This window comes from Beta vulgaris, chromosome 6, assembly GCF_026745355.1.
Source record: "Beta vulgaris subsp. vulgaris cultivar EL10 chromosome 6, EL10.2, whole genome shotgun sequence".
NCBI classification, from domain to species: Eukaryota; Viridiplantae; Streptophyta; class Magnoliopsida; order Caryophyllales; family Amaranthaceae; genus Beta; species Beta vulgaris.
The window spans coordinates 11,561,036-11,583,532 of record NC_079207.1 but is presented as its reverse complement, the minus strand read 5'-3'; the positions used below and the strand labels follow the sequence as shown (position 1 = coordinate 11,583,532).

General features: G+C 36.0%; 2 protein-coding genes across 3 annotated transcripts; one reads left to right on the top strand and one right to left on the bottom strand.

Annotated features, from left to right (window-relative positions):
• Positions 1 to 10,428: 10,428 nt before the first annotated feature.
• LOC104895704 (hypothetical protein) lies at positions 10,429 to 15,405 on the top strand. Of its 2 annotated transcripts, XR_790354.4 has the most exons (6): positions 10,429 to 11,646; positions 11,810 to 11,887; positions 12,441 to 12,658; positions 13,300 to 13,523; positions 14,016 to 14,814; positions 14,916 to 15,405. XR_790354.4 is itself a non-coding variant. In XM_010682274.4 (5 exons), exons 1-5 carry the CDS (start codon positions 10,806 to 10,808, stop codon positions 14,671 to 14,673), a joined length of 2,019 nt encoding a protein of 672 aa, XP_010680576.2. In that variant the 5' UTR covers positions 10,429 to 10,805; the 3' UTR covers positions 14,674 to 14,909. The 2 variants fall into 2 exon arrangements, 1 of the variants encoding a protein (XP_010680576.2); XM_010682274.4 differs by lacking the exon at positions 14,916 to 15,405 and having other exon boundaries at positions 14,016 to 14,909.
• On the bottom strand, positions 15,044 to 20,234 carry LOC104895703 (acyl-coenzyme A oxidase 2, peroxisomal). Its single transcript, XM_010682272.4, has 7 exons — positions 19,451 to 20,234; positions 19,016 to 19,131; positions 17,185 to 18,065; positions 16,299 to 16,478; positions 16,037 to 16,203; positions 15,786 to 15,909; positions 15,044 to 15,488 (listed from the first exon to the last, which is right to left on the bottom strand). Exons 1-7 carry the CDS (start codon positions 19,897 to 19,899, stop codon positions 15,333 to 15,335), a joined length of 2,073 nt encoding a protein of 690 aa, XP_010680574.2. The 5' UTR covers positions 19,900 to 20,234; the 3' UTR covers positions 15,044 to 15,332.
• Between the last annotated feature and the right edge of the window lie 2,263 nt (positions 20,235 to 22,497).

The following is a 22,497-nucleotide window of genomic DNA, read 5'->3' as shown; positions in this document are numbered from 1 at the left end:
AGATTGGCATAAAAATATGGGCAAAGTTCATTCAGTGTATAGGATCAAAATTTACTAGATCAGACCAAAAAGAACTAGATCAAACCTTGTTAAGGTGTTAACCCACCTGTGAGCTTGCTCCGCATTGAAAAAAAAAAGAAGAGAGTGACTAACATGGAAGCTTAATGGGCTAGAGCTAACTGAAAAGGTAATCAGAAATAATCCTCTTAGGAATTACCTTTCGAGATAAACTCTTACCCAGTTGCCATCCTAAACCAATAGGCAATAGGAGGCTTAACCCATTAAGCTTATATGTTAGTCGCTCATATGAGCCCGTCTGAAATAACAAACCTGAGCAAATTACAAAAATCCAAACCTAATCACCTTGTTTTCTGCTGAAAAGGAACATAGACTTCATCCCTACACACTATCACAATAAGATATACTATCTCTGATCTTTATTAGTTTACTCGTATTTCTTATTGGAATGTCCCTTGTATGTTTACCCATTTCTTTTGTTTCTATTTTTGAAATGAGACCACTAACTTTCCATCACACATACATTCAACTTTAACATACAATAATAGTTTTTCTTTCCTTCTATGTCCCACAACATTGTTTCTCCTAAAACTTTATGCAAAAGAAACGGATAAACTAATAAAGACCGGAGGGAGTATCTTTTAAGAACTTGTAACAATTGAAGACCTCGAAATTTTAGGTTAAGTTTTAAGGCTTACCTAAAATTAGGTGTCCCCTATAACACTTACGCCTTGTTTGGCTGACAAAACAAATCATGGGAAGTGCAGATTTCTAGGAAGTAGAAGTATATGAAGTTGTTTGGTTGACAAAACTATGGGAATTTACACTTCCTAGGAAGTTCTACTTCCTCCAAAATGGAGGAAGTTACTTACCTAGGGGGACCTAGGTAAGTAGAGTTTCTCATAGAAAGTTCTACTTCCCATATCAACCAAACACAATTTTACACTTGCTAGGAATTTCAAATACATGGAAAAAATAACTTTCTAGGAAGTATGACTTCCTATATACAACCAAACAAGGTAGTGTGTGGCCCGAGCGCTGTCCGGGAGCAGAGATGGCCAATAGTGCGGATCAATCCAGCCCGGCCCACGACCGTATTTTAAGGTGTTAAGACAAACCAATGATTAATCAAATTGCATATATTAAAGACATTTAAATAACAAAAAAACCCTTAATTGAGTTAATTCATACCCTATACAGGTGTTAAAGTTCTCATTTACCCATCTTAAATTGGGCTATCTTCTCTAATAAACCTATTATATTTAAACTCAAAATTCACACATGTACACCGGAGAGACAATTAGAGAAAGAGCCATGAATTAGATAATAAATGGAGACCTATAAAAAAAAAACTAAAAAAACGGTTTTAAAACATTTAAAAGTTGTATTACATCGGATTTTTTTTAGAGACTACTCTCTCTGTTTTTTTTATCATTCTCACTTTCCTTTGCACATCTCCCAATGCACTTCTTTGAACTTAAATATCTTTCATTATATATTAGTAAAAAATTATAACGATTGAATATTAATAATGTACTAATTGAGACGAATCAAACAAGAACTCACATGACTATATTTTTTCTTATAAATTGAAAAAAATTGAGAAGATTCTCTCCAAGTATGAATAGTGCCAAGATTCCAAGTGAGAAAGATAAAAAAAAACAGAGGGAGTATTAGTTTGGTTAGGAATTTCAATATTGATAATTTATTTTCATTTTTCATATAGCTAAACAACAAAATAGTTAAACATTGCTGGTTATTTGCGATAATGCGAGTCTACCCTAGTTATAAAACAAAACTTGTTATTAGGTACGGGCTATGCCCCGAGTAAGAAAAAAAATTTATTTATTAATATAATACTTTGTAATAATAACACTAAATATAACTTAGCCTAGTGACTAGAACTTTAGTATATGTACTTAAGGTTTTGGGATCGAACTTTATACTATGTAATTTCTTAAATTTTTTTATTATACATGGATTACATGAACTAAAACTCCATAGGAAGAGTGCCACGTGGCACAGCTTCTTGTTTTCGCACGCCTATAAATATATTTGTATAGATATAAATGTGGTTCATCTTTGTATTCAATAGATTGAAGTATTTTTTTCATTTAATATATTTTTTGAAGGGGATAATAATCAACTCATTTACTTAACGATTAAGTATTCAGCTATTCACTCTTATAAAAAAAATATTCAGCTATTCACTTCCATTAACAATAATTCTTATAAAAAAAAAAAAAAAAACTATGGAAGCTGGAAAGAGGGGAAAAGGGCTTTACATAAAAAGCTTGATCGACTTTTGGGCCGCTCCAAAGCACCTGATTGACTTCCATCCATACTTTGTCCATATTAGCTTTAGGTGATTTGTGATTCTTTCTCTTTTGTAGGATTAGAGTAGAGAGATTGGATCAAGGACAATTATAGAAGAATCAATATCTACAATCCCATATTTTGTAAATGAATTATTTTATTATTTTTTTATTAATCTGTAATTATCATTTAATCATCACTGTTTTTATTGTTGATTGATACTAAAAACCATAAAAAAATTATTCTTTAGAAATAAAGTACAAAGGAGGGAAGGAGGGATTCAAACTTGTGACCTATCGTTCCTAGCACCTCAATCTTAACCATTAAGCCAAGATATCCTTGGTTCAAATTAATAATTATAATTGTGTATTGAAAAATATAAAAGTAAAAAGTTTTCAATGTTTCAAGAAGAAAAAAGTACGCCCCTTAAATAAAAATAAAAATAAAAATTAAAAAAAAACTAATATGCAAACTCAATTATAAAATTAAATGGATATTATCTATAGGGCCGGTGAATGGGCTGTGCAAACAGACCCATTGCACAGGGCCCCCAAGTCAATAGGGCCCCCAAATCAGTTTATAATTATGTTGTTGTGATAGAATAGCAAAGGTTTATGTTGTAGCACATTGGTATTACCTTATATTGATTCCTTGTCTTTGTATTTAGTCAAGGGTTCAAATCCTACAAGGTAACTTTTGAGCCCCTTTTTTTTCCTCTTTTATTTATATACCATCAAACTAATAAAAGCAAGTATGCTTTTCTCAAAAGAAAAAATCAAGTATCATTTTCGTGGAAAATTACCAACTCTAGAAATTTATCTTTTTTTTTTTACCAAATTAACTCTTAATATTTTTCATTTTTTACATTCAAGTTTTAAATAGTGATAAAGATTTCTCGTTCTTAGGTAGTATTAGTTTATTCTCAACTATGAATTTTGTCGTTTGAAATAACAAATATGACAATATATGCCTCGTATGTATTTTCACATATGTCGTAGTTATATATTCTAAAAATTTTGGGGCCTAAATTTAAAATTAGCACAAGGCCCCTGAATTGTTTAAGACGGCCCTGATTATCTATAAAGCTAGAAACTATATAAGGACTTGTACAAAAAAAAAAAAAAAAGACAAGCATCTCTATTGTTTTTTCTTTCCATATTATCCATTGTGATAATATAGATGCCAAATTTTCATGATATTTTCTCCTGTTTTTAGTTGTCACTTGATATGCTACTTATAATTGAATCAAATTAGGACCAACTTATATTTTCTGGATTTATTATTCAATGTATTTTCATAATTCCCACATTTCTTAAAGCATTTAGTTTCCAACCTGTATACATGACTCTTTTTTTTCTCGTTTGCATTCCTCTACATGCACAAAATATGACACGTCACCATGCACCTCATCTAATACACGATGAACTCTGGACTCTGGTACACTGAAACAACAAACAATGCAAGTAAAATTACTAACCTTGTGTGTTTCTAAACTCTAGAGTAGTGTGTGTTTTGGAGGAAAGCTTTGGACGTGACAAAAGAGACACAAACAGAATCTCCTCAGTCTTCCTCCACTAACCTTGTAATTGAATTTGTAAGAGAAGCACACCCATGACCCATCTCAATTCTCAGCCACAACGTGACCCACACCCACCACTCGACTTTAAATTGTAATAGTTTTTTGGAAGTTGGTTTCAAAAATTTTAGAAAAATTTGTCAGAAACCACCTTTTATAATCACTTTTTTGTGAGAAATCACCTTTTAAAAAAATTTGGTTAATTAGCCACCTTTTTTGTTTTTTTTTTTTTGTTGGAAGCCACCATTTGCCGGAATCCGGCGTTGACCTTGATTTTCCGGCGTTGACCATCAAATTTTCGTCATTTCCCCCCCCCTTTATCTTTCTCCCCCCTCCCCCTCGCATCCCCGGCAACCCCCCTCCCCCTCCCCTCGCATCCCCGACAACCCCTCCTCCCTCGCAACCCGCCGGCAAACAACCCCACGACCATCCCCACCCTCCCAGCCTTAAGCCCATCACCTCCCTCGCATCCCCCGACATTTTAGGTGGAAGAAATGTCGAAAAATCTGGAAAAAAATGGCGAAAATATGATGGTCAACGCCGGAAAATCATGGTCAACGCCGGATTCCGGCAAGTGGTGGCTTCCAACAAAAAAAAGAACAAAAAAGGTGGCTAATTAACCAAATTTTTTTAAAAGGTGGTTTCTCACAAAAAAGTGAATATAAAAGGTGGTTTCTGACAAATTTTTCAAATTTTTAAAAGAATATTGTACTTCGAGAGTGGATTAAGGCTTTAATTATATTCTATTTGACAAGCACTCCCTCCGTTCCAAAATATAATTTTTATTTCTATTTTGGGAGTCAAACTTTAAAAACTTTGGCCAAATACTCTCACTAATATATATATATATAAAAATATATTCATATGGGGTCTTGTTAGATTCGTCACAATGTATACATTCATAATATCAACCTTTTATATTTCTTATTAATACGAAATAGAAGATATTGTTGGTCAAAAGTACGTCTTGAAGACGGTGCAAAAAGGAACAGGAACTATAATTTGGGACGGAAGGAGTATAATTAGTTTACTTTTACCTAATTTATCATTTGAATTTGCATGTGAGAATAATGATACGGCTTAACCCTAATGAGGGTGCCTGGACTCATATATATAATATACGTACAAAAGTACAATTACAAGGATACCTTTATTATCCTCTATTACACCCCCCTCTCAAACTGTGCAGGGGGGAACCACATACAGTTTGGATCGCAAAACTCAAAACGCTGAGCAGACAAACCTTTTGTAAAAATGCCTGCAATTTGTAACTGATCAGAAGGAACATAACATACAACTAAATCACTATGAGCAACATGCTCTCAAAAAAATGGTAATCAATCTTTATGTATTTGCTATGATCATGCTGCCTAGGTTCACAACAAAATAGGAAGCAGAAACATTATCACAAAACAGCTTAACGGGGGTCCAAATGATGAGTCCTTACTCAGCTAACAAGGAATTAATCGTGGGGGTGTCTTGTACTGTGTAAGCAACAACACGATATTCGGCTTCAGTGGAAGACTTAGAGACAGTGGGTTGCTTCTTTAAGAAACAGAATATGAGTCATGAGATTCTCACCTAATAAGATAGTATAACCAATGGTGGAACGACAACTATCCGGACATCCAGCCCAATCAACATCCGGGTATATATGCAATCATGATAGATATAGTCAGAATTATCCTGCAAGTACCTGTAAATACGATTGACAACAAACAAGTCAGATATGTGGGGGGGCATGCATAATTTGGGAAACTAAACGCACAACATACGTAATGCCAGGTCTTGTCATAGTGAAGTATTGTAAAGCCCCAACCATGTTGTGATTGTCAGTAGGATTAGATAGAAGATCACCATCCGTAAGCGAGAGTAGTTCTACTCGAAAAGGATGTGCGAACATGTTTAACATGATCATGAACATACTTTTTTCTGAAACAAGAATAAGCCTTGAGATGTGCGAATAGCCTGCACACCGAGGAAATAATGAAGAAGACCTAGATCCTTCGTAGCAAACTCAACAGACAGAAGAGAAATAAATTTCTTGATCAAAGTGGTTGAGTTGCTTGTGACAATAATATCATCAAGATACAGAAGAAGATAGAGAATAGATTTGCCATGACGAAAAATGAACATAGAACTATCTGATTGACAACAAAAGAAACCGTGTTGTAGCAAGAAACTACTAAAGCGAAGATACCAAGCTCGAGGAGCTTGTTTCAACCCATAAATGGATTTCCTAAGACGACAAATGTGATTAGGAAAATCAGAATGAACAAAACGACAGGTTGTTTCATATAAACTTCCTCAATCAGATCACCATGCAAAAAGACATTGTTCACATCTAATTACCGAATGACCCAATTGTAGCAAATGGTGAAGGACAAGACCAACCGGATAGTAGTTGATCGAACAACAGGGCTAAAAGTTTCGGAGTAATTAATACCTTCCTTTTGACCAAATCCCCGAGCAACCAGACGAGCCTTAGGCCTAATCACATGACCTTCCTCGTCAGTTTTTATCGTATAAATCATTTTGTACCTACCAAGTTCTTTGACGCATCAAACGACACTAAATTCCAAGTTTTGTTGACAAGCATGGCCTTAATTTCTTCCGCCATGGCTTAATGCCATTTCGGAATTTTATTGGCCTTAGAAGAACAAGTTGGAGCTTCTTCTTTTTCCAGTGTTGTGAGAGTTAAAATGGAATTTGGTTTTAAAATACCATCTTTTGCACGAGTTTGCATTTTATGAAAATTATATGAAGATGGAATTGCAAAAATACTAGGCGTGGGAGGTGCAGTCAAAGGGACACGAGGTGGGGACACATGACTAGACGAATTGGGAGGGGAGGGGGTGGACTCGAACATGGAGGGTGTAATCCCCGTAATTTTATGAAATTTTATAAATATACTTTAATGTGTATTTATATATATTTTAGTATATTTTAGTATTTAAATTATTTATTTCTTGAAAGGTTGACTATTAAAGTTAAAGGAATTATTTAATGATTTAAAATAGTCAACCATTTATTTAGTCATACTTTAAAAATTATTCAAATAGTTTAAAACACCTTTTCGTTTAGCAAAAAAGGATTTAAAACTGGGTTAGAGGAATCCAACTATTAAATATTATTTAAGTCCAAATACCTTTTTTTTTTAAGCCCAAAGGGGTAACTATATAAACCCCAAAACTCCCAAAAATTCTCCCATATACTTATTTTCTCTCTCTCTTCCTCTCCCCTAATTTTCAGCCCTCCTATTTCTTTTTCTCTCTCTCCTTTCTTCTCCTCCTCTTCATGTTGTTCAGCCGACAGCCGGCCAGCCCCAGACCGTTGCCGCCTCTTCCCCTCCGGCATCCCTTTCCTCTTCCTTTTTTTTGGTTATATATTTTCTTCCTACTCAAGGTTTATTTAATGCAAAGTTATATTTTTAAGGATTATTTTAATATGTTTATGTTTAAAGTCATAATTTGATTATTTAAATATAAATACAAAATTATGTAGTTAATATAAAATTATGCACCTCAACAAGGATATCTTCGGACAAAGTAGCAAATAACCAAGATCTAATAGTTTGATCAATACGTAACCAATGAGTATTCGTGATTCATGGATTCTCGATTAAGACGATCAAGAAAAAAAACCTCAGGCATTACAATAGAACTATCAATCATTCCTAACAAACCATGGGATACTAAAAATCATTCAAATTGAGTACACCAAGGTAAATAATTCTCAACCGTCTGAAAAGCAATAGTAACAATATTTTTTTACATTAGAAGTAGATGTTACCAACGTTGAGGAGAACGATGCAAGATTAGGTTGAAGAGTGAATAAACCTGATGACCCACCATAACCGGTGGGTGTGTGTGTGGTGTTGCAGCAACAACCTCGGGTGGTCGACGAAAGTAGAACCACCGAAGGATGGTTGTTGCGACAAGGGAAGGGGTGGTGCTCGAAACACATATGGTGCGGATGTGGTAGCACCAAAGGGCAACATGGCAGCCTCGAAGAGGCGCCTTAGTGTCGGGTGTGTCAGGCTCCACGTGAACCCAAGAGCAGGGCTGGGCGTCGCGACGTGCTGGAAGTCGAACACGGGTGGGCAAGTAGTGATGCCTGGCTGCGAACCAGTGGTCACTAGGGTAGACGAAGCGCTAGGGGACTGTGTCATAGCAGCAACCTGGGTGGCCATCGACTGGGTAGTGTCGGCAAACGTAGAAGAGGAGGTCGAATTTGCAGCCATGAAATCACACGAAGGAGAGAGAAAGTGGAAGCGAGAGCACAAGAACGTTGAATAGAGTTCAAGACAAAATATTGTACTCTTGATACCATGTGAGAATAATGATACAGGTTAACCCTAATGAGGGTACCTGGACTCATATATATATATAAGATACGTAAAAAAGTACAATTACAAGGATATCCTTATATCCTCTATTAGAATTAACTACTCATACTAATCTATCATTTGAAAATGAAATTCCTCCTATACTATCAATATATCACATAACTCTTTTCTTTTCTCTCTTGAAAACCACAACCATCCTAAATAGATTCAGGAGTTCCTATCGATAAATTAATCGATAGTTAGCCTCAAAATCTTTTTAAATTTCAGTTTTATATTCTATAAAGATTACCATGATGATCATAATGAGTCGGTGAGTCCCCTCATATAGAGGTTAGTCGTGTCCTTTACATGTGGTTTAGTTATTTTCCTCTTGTTAGCTCTTGTTCTATTGGACATAATTTCAATTCAGTTCAGCTTGTTTCAATTTAGTTCAGTTATTTTTCTCTCACAATTTTACTTCAATTCAGTTTAGTCATGCTCATTTCAATTGAGTTTAATTCACTCCAAAAGAATATGGGCTTAGTCATGATGGAATTTTCAGTTTTAATTTTTGTTTGTATTTTTGTGTGTGCACACATGTGGAAGATCTACTTTGCAAACTGTTAGATCTGAATGTTTTTTGGTTTAGGGTTTGCAAATGTGTTACAAATTTGTTGATCTAGAGAATTAGTGAAAATCTTATCATTTTGACTATATACATCAATGGAGTTCTATCAAGAACGATGCAAATACATCTACAATTACGTTGGAGCATATATATTAAAAACATATCAATACACTGGTATTTAATACTTGTATAAATTTTTTAGAGATTCTTTATAAAATGATTATAAGAGTATGTACAATGGGGTTCTCCAACTAGCTCTCCAAGGAGAGAGAAAATGGAGAGCCACCTCTTACCCAACAATGGGGCTCTTGGGTGTCTCTCCATGGAGACACTTTGCCAAAGGGCTCTTGGGGGAGATTCCATTTGGGTTGATGGAGAGATGGCTCTCCAATGTGTGGGACCCACTTTTTATTGTAATTACTTCAATTCTTTTTTCTTCATGAAACTATTTAATGATCTTTTCTATAAAATTAAAAAAAAGATGGTAATAATTATTATGTCAACAAGTATAATTTTCCTTTATCTATAAAATGAGCCTAATATTGGATATTTAAAAATTAGTTTTTCATGTTGTAGGTTAATTCTTCATTCCATGCCAAATTTATGAAAATTAAATATTAGCACTCATAATTATATTGTTTTTTAAAAATTCTACTTTGCTTAAATTATGAAAAAGATTAATTTATAATTATATTTAATTTACATGAATAACTTAATTTATATAACTTTGATCATAATATGAAATGAGGTTCATTTATTGACATGGGGACCACAAAATAATGAAAAGTTAAATGAAGAGCTCTTTAAAGGGTTTTATTGTTGTTGGGTGTTTTTAAACATGGCTCTTGAGAGTAGCTTGAAGAGAGAGAATAGGAGAGAGAGAGAGTGTGGAGAGCTAGTTGGAGTGCCAAAGACTTTTATTTAGTAGAATCACAACTTTGTTATACCTTGGAGAAAAAAAAAACAAATAAGACTATGGTACATTAGTACTATGTTAGAGTTTAGACGTAATAACCATAAATGAGTTACAGAAGGAGCCGTTGGAATTCTATAAAAGGAGCGAAAAAAACAAGATTTACAAAAATCTGGACTATTTTCTCGTGAACAATATACAAATTTTCTCCTGTGTCCCCACTCCCCTAACAGGCTAACACACACATATGACATATCCTCCGTAAGATTCTGCAGAGTGCAGAGGAAGGTTTTTCTTTTCTTTTCCCTATTACTTAACAAATCACACTACTTAGCTTATATTTAGTTCACTTGAAATTTTCTGATATGAACTTATCTGATTTGAACTTATTTTTTTTGATCTGATCTAAACTAATTTGATTACAAGATCTTTTATTTTAGATTTTTCTCAATATATAAAAAAAATAGTCATATGGAGTTATTCGTCACTTAGTACTTTATTAATATTCAATTATTAAAATTTTTACAAATATATAATGAAAGATATTTAATAGTAATAATGATTTTTAAATATAAGAATGATTTGAACTGATCTGAACATAATTTTTCTGATCTGATATAATATGATTTGATTAGATCTGAAATAAGCAAGAATAAGGTGAACTGAACATAGCCTTAAACCAAAAAAAACATCCCCTCAAAATTCTAATGGGCAAAATAGTCTTTTCGCTCCTACAATCTTGATCAATCAAACCACACTTAATTACTCCAAATTCGAGGCTCCCTGTTTCTCTCTCTTTCATTCTTGCTTTTTCCACTGCTTTTCCCCATCAATATTGCCATCATTCTTCATGTCAGCTTCTTCCCCAAAATCTCTCAAAACCCCATAAATTCATATAGTAAATCATAATAACCCACAACTTTTGTTTCTTCTTAAAAAAAACATAACTTTCTTCCCAAAAATGACACTTCCATAAAAAAAACTAACATCAACCCAGAAATTCAAAACCCAAAACTTCATACAAAAAATGGGGAGCACAAACTCAAAAGCAGAAAAAACAGCAGCATTAGGAATGTGCAAACAAAGAAAACGGTTAATAAACCAAACAATAAATTCAAGGTACAATTTAGCAGCTGCACATATTTCCTACATTCAATCTCTCAAAAACATTGGCATTTCACTTCGACGTTTCGCAGAAGCCGAGGTTTTGATAGAATCATCAATCTCAGTTTCTCCTACTCACATAACTGAAGTTGATAAAACACCATCTCACTCTTCTTCCTACCACCCTTCTCCTTCTCTTTCTCATGACGAGCTTTATTCCTCTGAACCTAGATTAAGTTGCATGAAAACATCCGCCGCAAATACTGGTGTTACTGTTACTTATAATCCTAGTACCAACATTCATACTTTCACTGATAATAATAATAATAATATTAACAATGATGAAGATTCCTTAGTTTTTCCGATGCCACCACCGCCACCTCCGCCGCCGGAATCTGAAGCTTCTTGGGATTATTTTGACCCGGGTGGTGACCCGGATCAACCCGAGAGTTTTCGCTTTGTGGGTCCGGGTTTGGAAGAGGGTGAAGGTGGTGGGAGTGTTAGGTTGTGGGGTGAAGAGGGTAATGTTGGAAATTTACATAAGGTTGAAGATGTGAAAATTGGGAAGAAATTAGGAGGAGATAATAAGGATGTAAGTGAAGAAAGGGAGGATGCTTCAGAGTATATTACACATAGAGCAAAGGATTTTGTGTCAAGTATAAAGGATATTGAGCATCGGTTTTTTAGAGCATCTGAGTCGGGTAAAGAGGTTGCTAGGATGTTTGAAGCTAATAAGATTCAGGTTGGATATGCTGAGGTTAAAGGTATTGTTTTCATAATGTAGTAAGTAGTGTACAAGTTATAATGCGAGTGGAGTGTTGTTAATTTAGTACTCCATTCGAAGCGTTTCATTTATTTCAGAACGAGTGGAGGTAGTATTTGTTGAGAATGTTGTTTGGTATGATGTATGATTTGTGTTTTTTGTAGGAAGCTCGTCTTCGTCGGACATTTTAGCTGCTTTTCCTGTACTTTGTTGTCGTGGCGAAAGTGTTCATGCAGCTAATGGTGCGGTTTAATTTTTGCTTCATATGCTTGGATTTTTTAGATTGAAAGTTGTCAAATTTGCTAGAATAAGGATTGTTGATTATGTGATATTATCCTTTATAGGAGGGCTTGTGATTGTTGTTTGATGTTTTCGATATAAAGGAGTAATGCTAAAGAGTTATAAGAACTTCAATTAATCACAAGGTTGAATTGTTTTGTGCTTAAGCATGAATGTAAGGAAAAACATAAAAGCATCTAGATTGTCGTATGCTTCTATGATTTTGTATGTGAAGCAATAGTCCTAGTCTCTTAGACTCTGGGAACCTGTTTGATATAAGTGCTAGTTTTCTGCTTGTGGTTTTATGTTTTTAATTAAAGGTTATATGAGCTTAAGTAGTCATCATGAAAATTGACAACATGAATCTGAATACTACTTTTTAATTTTGTAAACAAAAACAATTTCTTGTATAAGATCAGTAGCTGAAATGATATGTGAGTCCTGTTACTGCAATTTTGTTGATTGGTCCATCTAGTTTAAAGTACTTTATCCAGATTTTATTGTTGCTCTATGTAGAACTTCACCCACAAAATGTGCCCAAGGTCATCATATGGAACAGATCTACATCTTCACAATCATCATCATCTAGAAACCCTCTAGCCGTAGCATCAAAGGATGATGCAGATGACAGTGGCAGTGAGTGTGTCGAGGATTTTTGCATGATTTCAGGGAGTCATTCCTCCACTCTAGACCGGCTCTATGCATGGGAAAGAAAGTTATATGATGAAGTCAAGGTATTTCCGCACATTCATTTACAGTATTCCATGATATCTGTTTGATGTTGTGATGTAAGAATAGTAGTATGATTTTAGAGTTAAAGATGTATATAAAGTCCCCTGTTAAGGAGTAGTCTGGTCTGGCATGCCTGGCTTCACAAAAGAAAGTGTAACACACTATATGTGGTTGCCTTTAGTACAAGTTTGTAAGCTGTATTCAAAGCTTGGCTTCATATTAGTTTTCAGAATGTTCAAGCATTTGTAGAATTGAATCTCTTATACAGGTTGTGCTAGAAGGAAAACAATATGTATTTTTTTTGCTCTTTCTGGATGAGGACTTTCTACTGTTTGCAATAGCACAACTCTGTACTGTGGCCATTGATTGGACATCATTGAACTGTTAGTGTGGTTAAGGCAGGTTAATATAATGTAGACGACTCACATGTCGATGCAATAAGGTGGTAGAAATTAAAATGATATCTTATGCTTATAATGTTCCTATGGGGAGAGACGCAGACAGGGGAGCTGATGGAAAGCTGGAAGCCCTGGCCTCCTACATTACTATGTCAAGTTCCTCTTAGACGTTGGAATGGCAAAATGTTTAAGCACTCTCGTCTTTACTACATGCCTTCTCTAACTTGGTCTTTATTAATCATTAGGCCAGTGAAGTCATCAGGAAGGTTTATGACAAGAAATGTGACCAACTCAGGCATCAGTTTGCTAAAGATCTTAGTACCCACGTTATTGATAAAACCAGAGCAGCAGTAAAGGATCTGCACTCACGCATCAGAGTAGCCCTTCAGGCTGTTGATTCAATAGCAAAGCGCATTGAGAAAATGAGAGATGAAGAATTACAGCCGCAGTTCAATGAATTGATCACAGGGTAAGATACTAACTCTTTGCCATCTTTTAGATACTAGGAAGTAGAACTGAAACATTGGGCTTAGCCATCTTCCAAACTTCTGGCATAGTGATAAAAGTGCTTGCACCTCTTCTTATTTTCAAGATATCAAGTCATACGGTGGTCTTGGTGCTCTCGGAGCCTTGTAAAAAGAAGTACGACCTATGTTCTCAAATGGATGCTACATTTGAGTTTTCACGGTCTTGAATGCACATCTTTGACCAACCACATCTTTTGTTAATTTAAAAGAGTGGCCTCACATGATCTCGTAACAACGTCAAAGTTTACAAACTGTGATTATAAAAAATCAAATGCAGCATCTGGTTGAGAACAGAGGGAGTAGATGAAAGTATGAAACAAAAGAAACAAAGCGTTAATTGTTGTTTTGAGTGTAGAAAGTGATATTTCACCTTTTTCCATCAAACTCAATTTCTTGGATGAGCTTATGTCTTATATAAGTAGTGGTTCATGCAGATTCATCAGGATGTGGAAAGCCATGCTAGAGTGCCACCATGCTCAGTACATAACAATATCATTAGCTTACCATGCTAAGACTTCTGTTGGGACCTTGGGAGGAGAAACACGTAAGCAAATAATGGCTCAACTCCAGTATGAATTCGAGTGCTTTGGTCTCAGCTTTGCTAACTGGATGAATAGCCTTACGTCCTATGTGGAAGCTCTGAATGGATGGCTACAAACTTGTGTGCTTCAGCCTCAGGAACGCACTCGAGGTAGTAGAAGGCCATTCTCCCCTCGTCGTGTCTTGGCCCCTCCGATATTTGTTCTCTTTCGAGATTGGTCAGCAGGGATTAAATCTTTACCTTCTGAAGAAGTCGGTGATGCCATTAGAAACTTCTTATCAGACCTTCAGCAGCTGATAAAACAGCAGCAGCAGACAGAGGAGAAAAAGGAATCAGCAGTTTCAGAAAACAATGAAGTACAGGGGAAGAATGAAGATACTAATGATGGTAAATCTGGAAATTTGGGCTCCATCCATACAAGTTTGACAAAGGTACTTGATAAACTGACCAAATTCTCCGAGGCTTCTTTGAAGCTTTATGAGGATATTAGACAGAAAAACGAGGATGCTCGTGTTGCATATTTGAATCCGAGACAACCTTTCAGATACTGAAGTGAAAGGTGCATGTAATTACTACTACTGGAAATATATCCAAGGATTTTGCTCCTGATACATCCGTCAAGTTTCAGAGTTAATTTGCAGTTTCAGCTAGAGTAGAAGTAGCTAACAAAGCTAGAAAAGCAAGACGCTCAGGTTTTTTTCGAACTGTGCAGTCGATTGGTGTGTACTGTATTGTGCTTCAAAACTTGTAGCATCTAGCCTAATGAAATGCTTTCACATTGTCTGTATTTCAGATACTCTTGGTCAGCATCGCGTGCATGAAACTTGAAAGGGCCACATAGAAGAACTAAATTGGAACATGATGCTTAAGAAAACTTTCTTTATATTGAGATGCTTAAGAAGAACATGAAGTTGCAACTCCTTGAAGAAACTAATTTTCATAAAATTCATGAACAAAAAATTAACCAAATTTCAATATGCCAATCACAGATAGCTTAAGCAGATAATCTACAATTCAACATACATTTGAACCGAGCCAAATACAAGCTATAATGTCTTTACAGCCATAATCGGTTGCTGTATCAACCCTTCACCCACAATGAAAAAAGTGAATTGAAAAAGAGGATGTAACTGAGAAATGTGTCATTAATATTTTCTCTGCTTTCTAAATGTCCCATAAAAGATCAATTCTGCAATCCCTGTATCCAGATTTAGAATCCAACATGCTGTGTATACTGTAAATAAGCTTCCTTCTGCATTGCTATGGGGGCACGAGTAACACCATCTGGAAGGTCAAATGCATCGACTAGCTCCTTCGCTATATTCTTTACTTGAAAACTAAGGTAGTCTACCAGCTTATGGATTGCCTGCAAAACCACCATTAATTTCAAATCTTAAGCTGATAAGCACATCACTGCAATTTTTAGTTTCTTACAGTTCACAGGTACACTTAATTGCACTCGATACAGAATCTCAAGAGGAAGGAGAGTAGCACAATCCTCTGTACCAATTAATGAAAAAGACAACTAGTGTTGACGCATTTTTTTAGCAAAACTCTCTAGTTCTAACAAATAGCAGTGACGTGTCGCGGTGTATGGGTGTTGGGCATCACTTTCTTTTCCTTTTAAGGTTGAAATTAGAAAGCCGAATTACAAAAAGAATACCTTAGCTTTATTGGGAGCTACATAATCCACATTGCGATATGTTCCTATGTCATTCCAGATATGTTCCAATGCATATAAATCACAGACAAGTTTTAAGGCAGCACGACTGCTCTCATCAGGGCAGCTGTGGAAGTAAAGAATAACCCAAACTAGCATCAGTAAAGTAACAGAGGAGACTTGAAAGAACTATTACACAGAATCAAGAGCTGGAAAAATATCTATAAGAGATCAGAGGAATGCAAAGAATAAACCTTTTCACAGCTTCAATAAATTTGGCAAGTATGACAGATTCGATGTGAGATTCTGCTAGTGTAAGAAGGTGATTTAAGCATCTGTTCCAAGCACCAAAACTACCAAGAGTTTTGGAATGCTTATTTAGACGCATTGCAACACTATGGAGAAGTCTTGAGGTTCGATACTGTAAAAAGAGAACTCAAAGATCACTACCAGCATTTTCTTTCATTAGTAACATGAACAATAAATACAGACCACAAGCTCAAGTGAAATATATACCCTGAAAGCGTCTAGCTGAAACTGTGGATCTCTAAGATGCTCTTCTCCTTCCCAACGAGCAGTCACAGGATTTGGCTGAGAAAGATATGCACTCATTGAATCCCTCAAGTAGTTCCATGTCACTGTGAAAGTACCCCCTTTGAACTTCTCTTGGTACCTTTTCAAAAGGTCCCCTGCGACCTGTGTCATTGGCCATCAGACAGCTTTGTTATGAAGCACTCATTATACAAAATACAATGTCCTACAATATTTCATTATCAGCAAACTGTTGAAAAAAATAAGAGAAGTCAGAGAATACAATCTCATCGTGAGCGTGCAACAGCAATTACAATGTTAACTGTCATCGAGCATAAAGGCAAGAAGTCACAACTCGCACAGTCCACAATTTTTACTCCATTATGCCAAATTCTTACTATAAGAAAGGCAAATATCCACACAGCTAAATTTACAAACCCATAGATTTCACCATATATACTTGGCTATGGAAGGAATCATGACAGAAGATAAATATGGCATGCTTGATGCATCATAAGACCATGTCCACCCTGTCTACTGGCTCATAAACAGCAATAGCAACCCTTTGTTGTTTAAGTAATTCATTATATTATCTTCATGACAAAAAAGAAAAGGATGTTAAGAAGTATACGAAGAAATTAGGTTCGCAGGACTGCAAGAGCATATATCACTTGGCCGAAGGAAATGGATGCAAATGATCTATGCGGATAACCACTACAGATAAAAATCTGGGATCATGCAGCTGACCTCCTATTGGAATTAAAGCTTAGCATTGTTGTTTCATTATAGCACAATTTTCTTGTACACATAGCAAGGCGTGCTACTGTAAATTTTAGAGGCAATTAATGTATCAGAAGGAACTTGATCAAACCTGTTGCAGGAGCACTGTGTTATCTCCTTCAAATGTCTGAAATATGTCATGATCATTCCTTAAGCTACCAAATCTGTTGACAGCAGCATAACCATGCCCTCCACAAGCTTCCCTGCAGATACTTATCGACTTTGCTGTATATGATGTCACATACGCCTTCAGACCTGCTGAAAGAGCATGAACGTCACCCACAAGCTCCTCATCGTGAGATTTCTTCATCTGGGAATACTTGTCTACCAGATCCAATGTTGCAAAGTGGAAGGCATAGGTTGATGCCAGCATTGGCATCAGCTTATGCTGCTGAGACTGATAGTCGAGAATACTGATTTCTGGTTGCTTTGGAGGCCCAAACTGTTGTCTTAAAAGAGAGTATCTAATCGCTATAGTAGATGCAATCTTAAGCACACCAACTGAAGAATAAGCAAGACCGACTCTTCCTCCTACAAGTTCCCCTAAGGTGGCTGCAAACCGTTTATTGATGGTGGGTAGACTACTTGTATACTTGCCATCACGGGAAACATCTCCAAAACGGTTCAGAAGATTATCTCGGGGGATTCTGACTGAGCGGAATCTCAGAGCTCCATTATCCACCCCGTTTAAGCCAACCTTGTGACCACAATCATGTATTTCAATCCCAGGGAGAACCTCATGAGTTTTCAAATCTCTAATGGGGACAATAAAGGCATGGACACCCATATCGGTAATACCTTTTGTATCATGAGTTGGCAACATTAACTTTGCAAAGACTGTTGCAAATTTGCCGTGAACAGCTGCATTTCCAATCCACCATTTAATGGCACCGTCATTAGGTGTGTCTATGACAAATTCATCTTTGAAGGGATCAAATGTTGCAACTGTCTGAAGGCCCTGGACATTTGAGCCTAAGGCAGTAACTTAAGTATCAGCATAGGGAGATATCACGACATATCAATAGAAATCACGAGAAAAGAAAGCAGTTTCTGTAGATTTATAGGAGGCATAGAAAGAAAAGTAGACAAGAAAACATTGACCACTATTTGTTACTAATATGAACTTCAAAACATTATCATGTACGATCTTGCTAGATCCCTCAAAACATTCCTCTAGATAGTAGTGGTCTGATATGTGCATTGCAGACAGTGAAAAGCAAATGTAACCATCAAAAAGAGGTATTATTCAAAAAGATTGCCAGATTATCTATTAAGTTTATACAAGCGTAAAGAAGGAAAAGTAGAGAAAAGTTTTGCACTAGAATTATATATACACCACAGTATATTGAATCGAAATACCAACTTTAGAATGACAGTGATTTTGTCGTCTTGAATCAAAGGGATAATATCACTATCTTCCAGAAGATATGCATGGTTACAACTGGGGCAAGAATGAATTCGATTTCAAAATAAGGAAGATTACTAGGTCCACCAGGAAACATGATTTCGTAACAATCTAAGAATGAACACAAGGGGTGGAGCCGGTGCACCGGTTCTTTGGCTCTTAGATTGTTTCCATATCACATGAAAGATATGTACTCTCAAGTAAACCTCATAGGTTTTCCTAAAACAGAAAACTCATACAATTTGCTACTCCATCATATACCCCTGTTAGTGAAAATTCATAAAGGAATTGTTTGTCTTTAGGTTTATGACTTTTTCATGTAATCAAACTATCCAAAATCATCATAAACAACATATTTCGATAAGTTATAAAGATAAGTTCAGATAAATCAAAAATTCAAAATCAGTACGGACTTGAACAACATATAAACCAAGTGAATTAATCAGCATAAAAAGTTGCAAAAATATTACAACATGAAAATAAGCACTATCAACTGAGTTATAGAAATAAAACTTACCATGATGAAGTTCGGTCATAGCAAAACAACCCATATACTCAAGATTATCAATCCCATCAAAGTATTTATCTCTATGCTTTTTAGTACCCAAATTCAGCACTGAACCTCCCCATAAACTGCACCACATTCACATTAACCAAATCAAACCAATTTCATCAAATAATACTTCCTCCGTCTCATAATACTCGCTACACTTTCTATCGGGGAAATTTCACATTACTTGCTACACTTTCTTTTTGGACAATAAACTCTCTTTATCTATCTCTCTCCTCTCACAAGGCCTCTCTTCTTTTTACTATCTACCTCTTTCTTCAAATTCCCTATAAATCTGTAAATTGATAAGTGTAGCGAGTAATATGGAAGGGAGGAAGTAATAATAATAGTAACAAGATTATAAACCAAAGTATAAATTAAAAAGGAGAGATAAAAAAAAACCTGTATTGAACACCCATTTTAATCCCAAGAGACATATCAATCCCACCAACAGCTTCAAGAATTGCAAAATACTTAGCAGGTTCTTCAACAACATATTTAAATGGTCGAATATTAGCTTCTCTAACTAAACCCAGAAGTTGATTTGAACATAATTCTCTATGATTATCTTTTGAAATTTCAATTGGGGTTTGAAGTTGAGGCCTTTTATTAAAATATTCATAAACTTTCTCTTGAATATCTCTGTATTTTCCTCTCATATAGTCTGATAAAGCTTCTGTTTTTACTTCCATGGCTGCCTTTTTCATTCTCTCTCCTCCCCTGCATTTCTCCACCTCCATTACTGCCATTATTTCATTGTTGCTGATGATTGGATTCAGGTGTAATCTCAACCGTTGGATTCTCCGGTTGATCACGGTTGATTGGTCTTCCTCCGCCGTTTGATTTATCATCTCTGATTGATTTTTTTGTGGGATAAAGTTGATTAATTTTTGTGGGATGTGTGTTTTTTTTTTTTATGCTTTATGTTGGTTGAGGATGAATAGTGGGATTAATGGGAAATTTAATTAATGATGAGTTTGTTGGATTAAGATTGCGTGGTTTTCTGGTAGTAATATGCAGACGTGGAGGAAGGTGATAGGATGTGGGTTTTGGCGGGTGGAATTTCAATCTATATAATAATTGTTTGGTCAAATTATAGGATGCTTGTTATATGGGATTTCTTTTATTTTAGGTAAAGGTGGGATGGGGGATTTGATCGCTGAGTATGGGATATGTTGTCTATTATTCATATTTATTATCCGATTTCATGAATGGTTTTATCCTTCTGCAAGTTGTATGGAAAAAACAACAATAACATGGTAACCCATATGGCCATATGGCATATAGTTATTTACTCCTTAACTAGTGAATTGCGGATAAGAACCCATGAATACAATGTAAGCTCAAGCAATCAAGTAAAAGCCCCAAAGGTAGGGATGTCAATTGCGCGAGTGCGGAGGATGGTCCCTCTATACCTGTTGACTCGTATTTGCATAAAATTTTCATCCACATTTCCGGCCCACCACAGATTATGGGGGAAAATCTCAGAACCATCCCCGTCCCATCGGGTACGTATTTAAAATCATCCACACCCCACCACCCGCATACAGGCCCGGCCCTGAGCCTTGTTTGAAGGGGCAATGGCCCAGGGCCCACGCGTACAAAGGGCCCAGTTGAAATGTTTTTCGCTGGCAACTACTGTGGAAAGCAAGTAAAGGCGTGAAAGAAGGAGTTATGTCAAACACTCAAAGTCAAACATAATTCCCAATTCTCAAACGCTTCATCTTCTTCCCTCTTTAATTATTTTCTCTCTTCTTCCAAGATCCAGATTTAATCCTTTTTAATCTCTGTAATTTTCTCTCTCCTTCCAATACCCAAATTTAATATTCTTTTAATCTCCATAATTTTCTCTCTCCACCATTAAAATCAATGGAAAATTTTCATAATTCCCGAATATAGTTATTAAACTCCTTATAATTATAGCAACTAGATTTTTTTTCTTAAATTTATATGGGAGAAAACTGCATTTGTATAATGCATTACTCATATATATCATACTCTCAATCAATGGAAATCATTAAGAAATTTCAATATTAGAATTGTTTTTGGGAATTTTAGCCAACTGTCGATTAAAGATTATCGGGTTCTGTCGAGTCCCGTTCCGGTATTTCTGCCTCACTATTCATGACGGTGGTTCGGTCCTGCTCCGGCGTTCCGACGGTGGTCGTGGACTCGTGGTTCGTTGCTGCCTCAGTGTCTCCGCCGGATTTCTTTGGTCGAGGTCATGTTATCATTTCATTCTCTATTTTTCTTTTTTTGAACCTGGATGAGCATAGCACGAGGAAGCTCTCCACCAACAACAACACTTTTAATGTCATTCTGATCTCTAATTTTCTAGTAATATGATTGAGGTTTTAATTTGTTTTCTTATGTGCAAATGTGTTGCTTGAACGGAAGTTAAAAAAAAAAAAGAGAAAACTTGCTGAACAGTTACCATAAGTGATGTATATGAGTTGCTTAAACAAATTTTTTGGTAATTTAATTTATAAAATTGCATTCGCTTAAATAACGGGTTTATTTTAATAGAACTACCATCATATGTTTTTAAGTTCTTTTATTATAAATTGCATTTTTTTAAGGGCCCCAATCTCCTATTTTGCCTAGGGCCCCAAAAAGGTCAGGACCGGGCCTGCCCGCATATATGGACATTCGCGTCCGTTTCTTACCCGCGTCGTCGTGCCCACTTCATATTCACACCTATCCTCTCAATAATCCCAAGTATTACATTTGCAAAGTAAAATTATTAATAATATAAGTTTATAAATTGAATTTTAGTGATACATACTCTAATATATAATAAATATATAATTTTTAAATAGAGAAGAGGGTATAAGATGAAGGGGAAGCGGGGTGGGCGGGGATGGCGTGGGTATAGGGTATAGCATAAAATCCACACTCACTCCACCACCCGTTGCGGGTACAATTTTCATTCCCACCCCCGTCCCATCTCCGCCGAACCTAGACCCATCTGGCCATCTCTGTCCAACTAGGGCGGGGACGAGGGCGGGTCTTCTACTTGACCTGCCCCACCGTTATCCCTAACCAAAGGGGCTAAACCTAGAGTTGGGACATAGGGCGGGTAGGCGGGCATGAATTTAGCCCTGCACGGCATGGGGCTGTCACTCACCCTGCACCGTTGCTGATGACATGTCTCAAGAAAGGGACGGTGATGGATCATGTGTTGTGCATGGACATTATTTTTGAAATTAAACATGAACAAGATAGATTGGCATGAATAAAAAATGTAAATTCTTATAAAGACTTCGCCAGTCATCATATCTAACAGATATGATAGACAACTCATGCGAATTTTATTAGAATATTGGCATAATACTATTATTCTTTGGACCATGTCAGGCCCAATGAGGTAATGGACTCACTTGGTTGGCACGGCACGATCCATTTTGAGCTCTTTTTTAACTCATTGATGCACATGACATGACAATAGT

Excerpts from the sequence above, each read along its gene's own strand:
- LOC104895704 (XM_010682274.4), top strand. The coding sequence starts at position 10,806 with ATGGGGAGCACAAACTCAAAAGCAGAAAAAACAGCAGCATTAGGAATG. Across the intron at positions 11,888-12,440 it reads AAGTGTTCATGCAGCTAATG|AACTTCACCCACAAAATGTG; the intron begins GTGCGGTTTAAT and ends TGCTCTATGTAG. Across the intron at positions 13,524-14,015 it reads TTCAATGAATTGATCACAGG|ATTCATCAGGATGTGGAAAG; the intron begins GTAAGATACTAA and ends TGGTTCATGCAG.
- LOC104895703 (XM_010682272.4), bottom strand. The coding sequence starts at position 19,899 with ATGATAAATCAAACGGCGGAGGAAGACCAATCAACCGTGATCAACCGG. Across the intron at positions 16,479-17,184 it reads ACACAGTGCTCCTGCAACAG|GTCGCAGGGGACCTTTTGAA; the intron begins GTTTGATCAAGT and ends CCAATGACACAG. Across the intron at positions 15,489-15,785 it reads TAGCTCCCAATAAAGCTAAG|GCAATCCATAAGCTGGTAGA; the intron begins GTATTCTTTTTG and ends GTGGTTTTGCAG.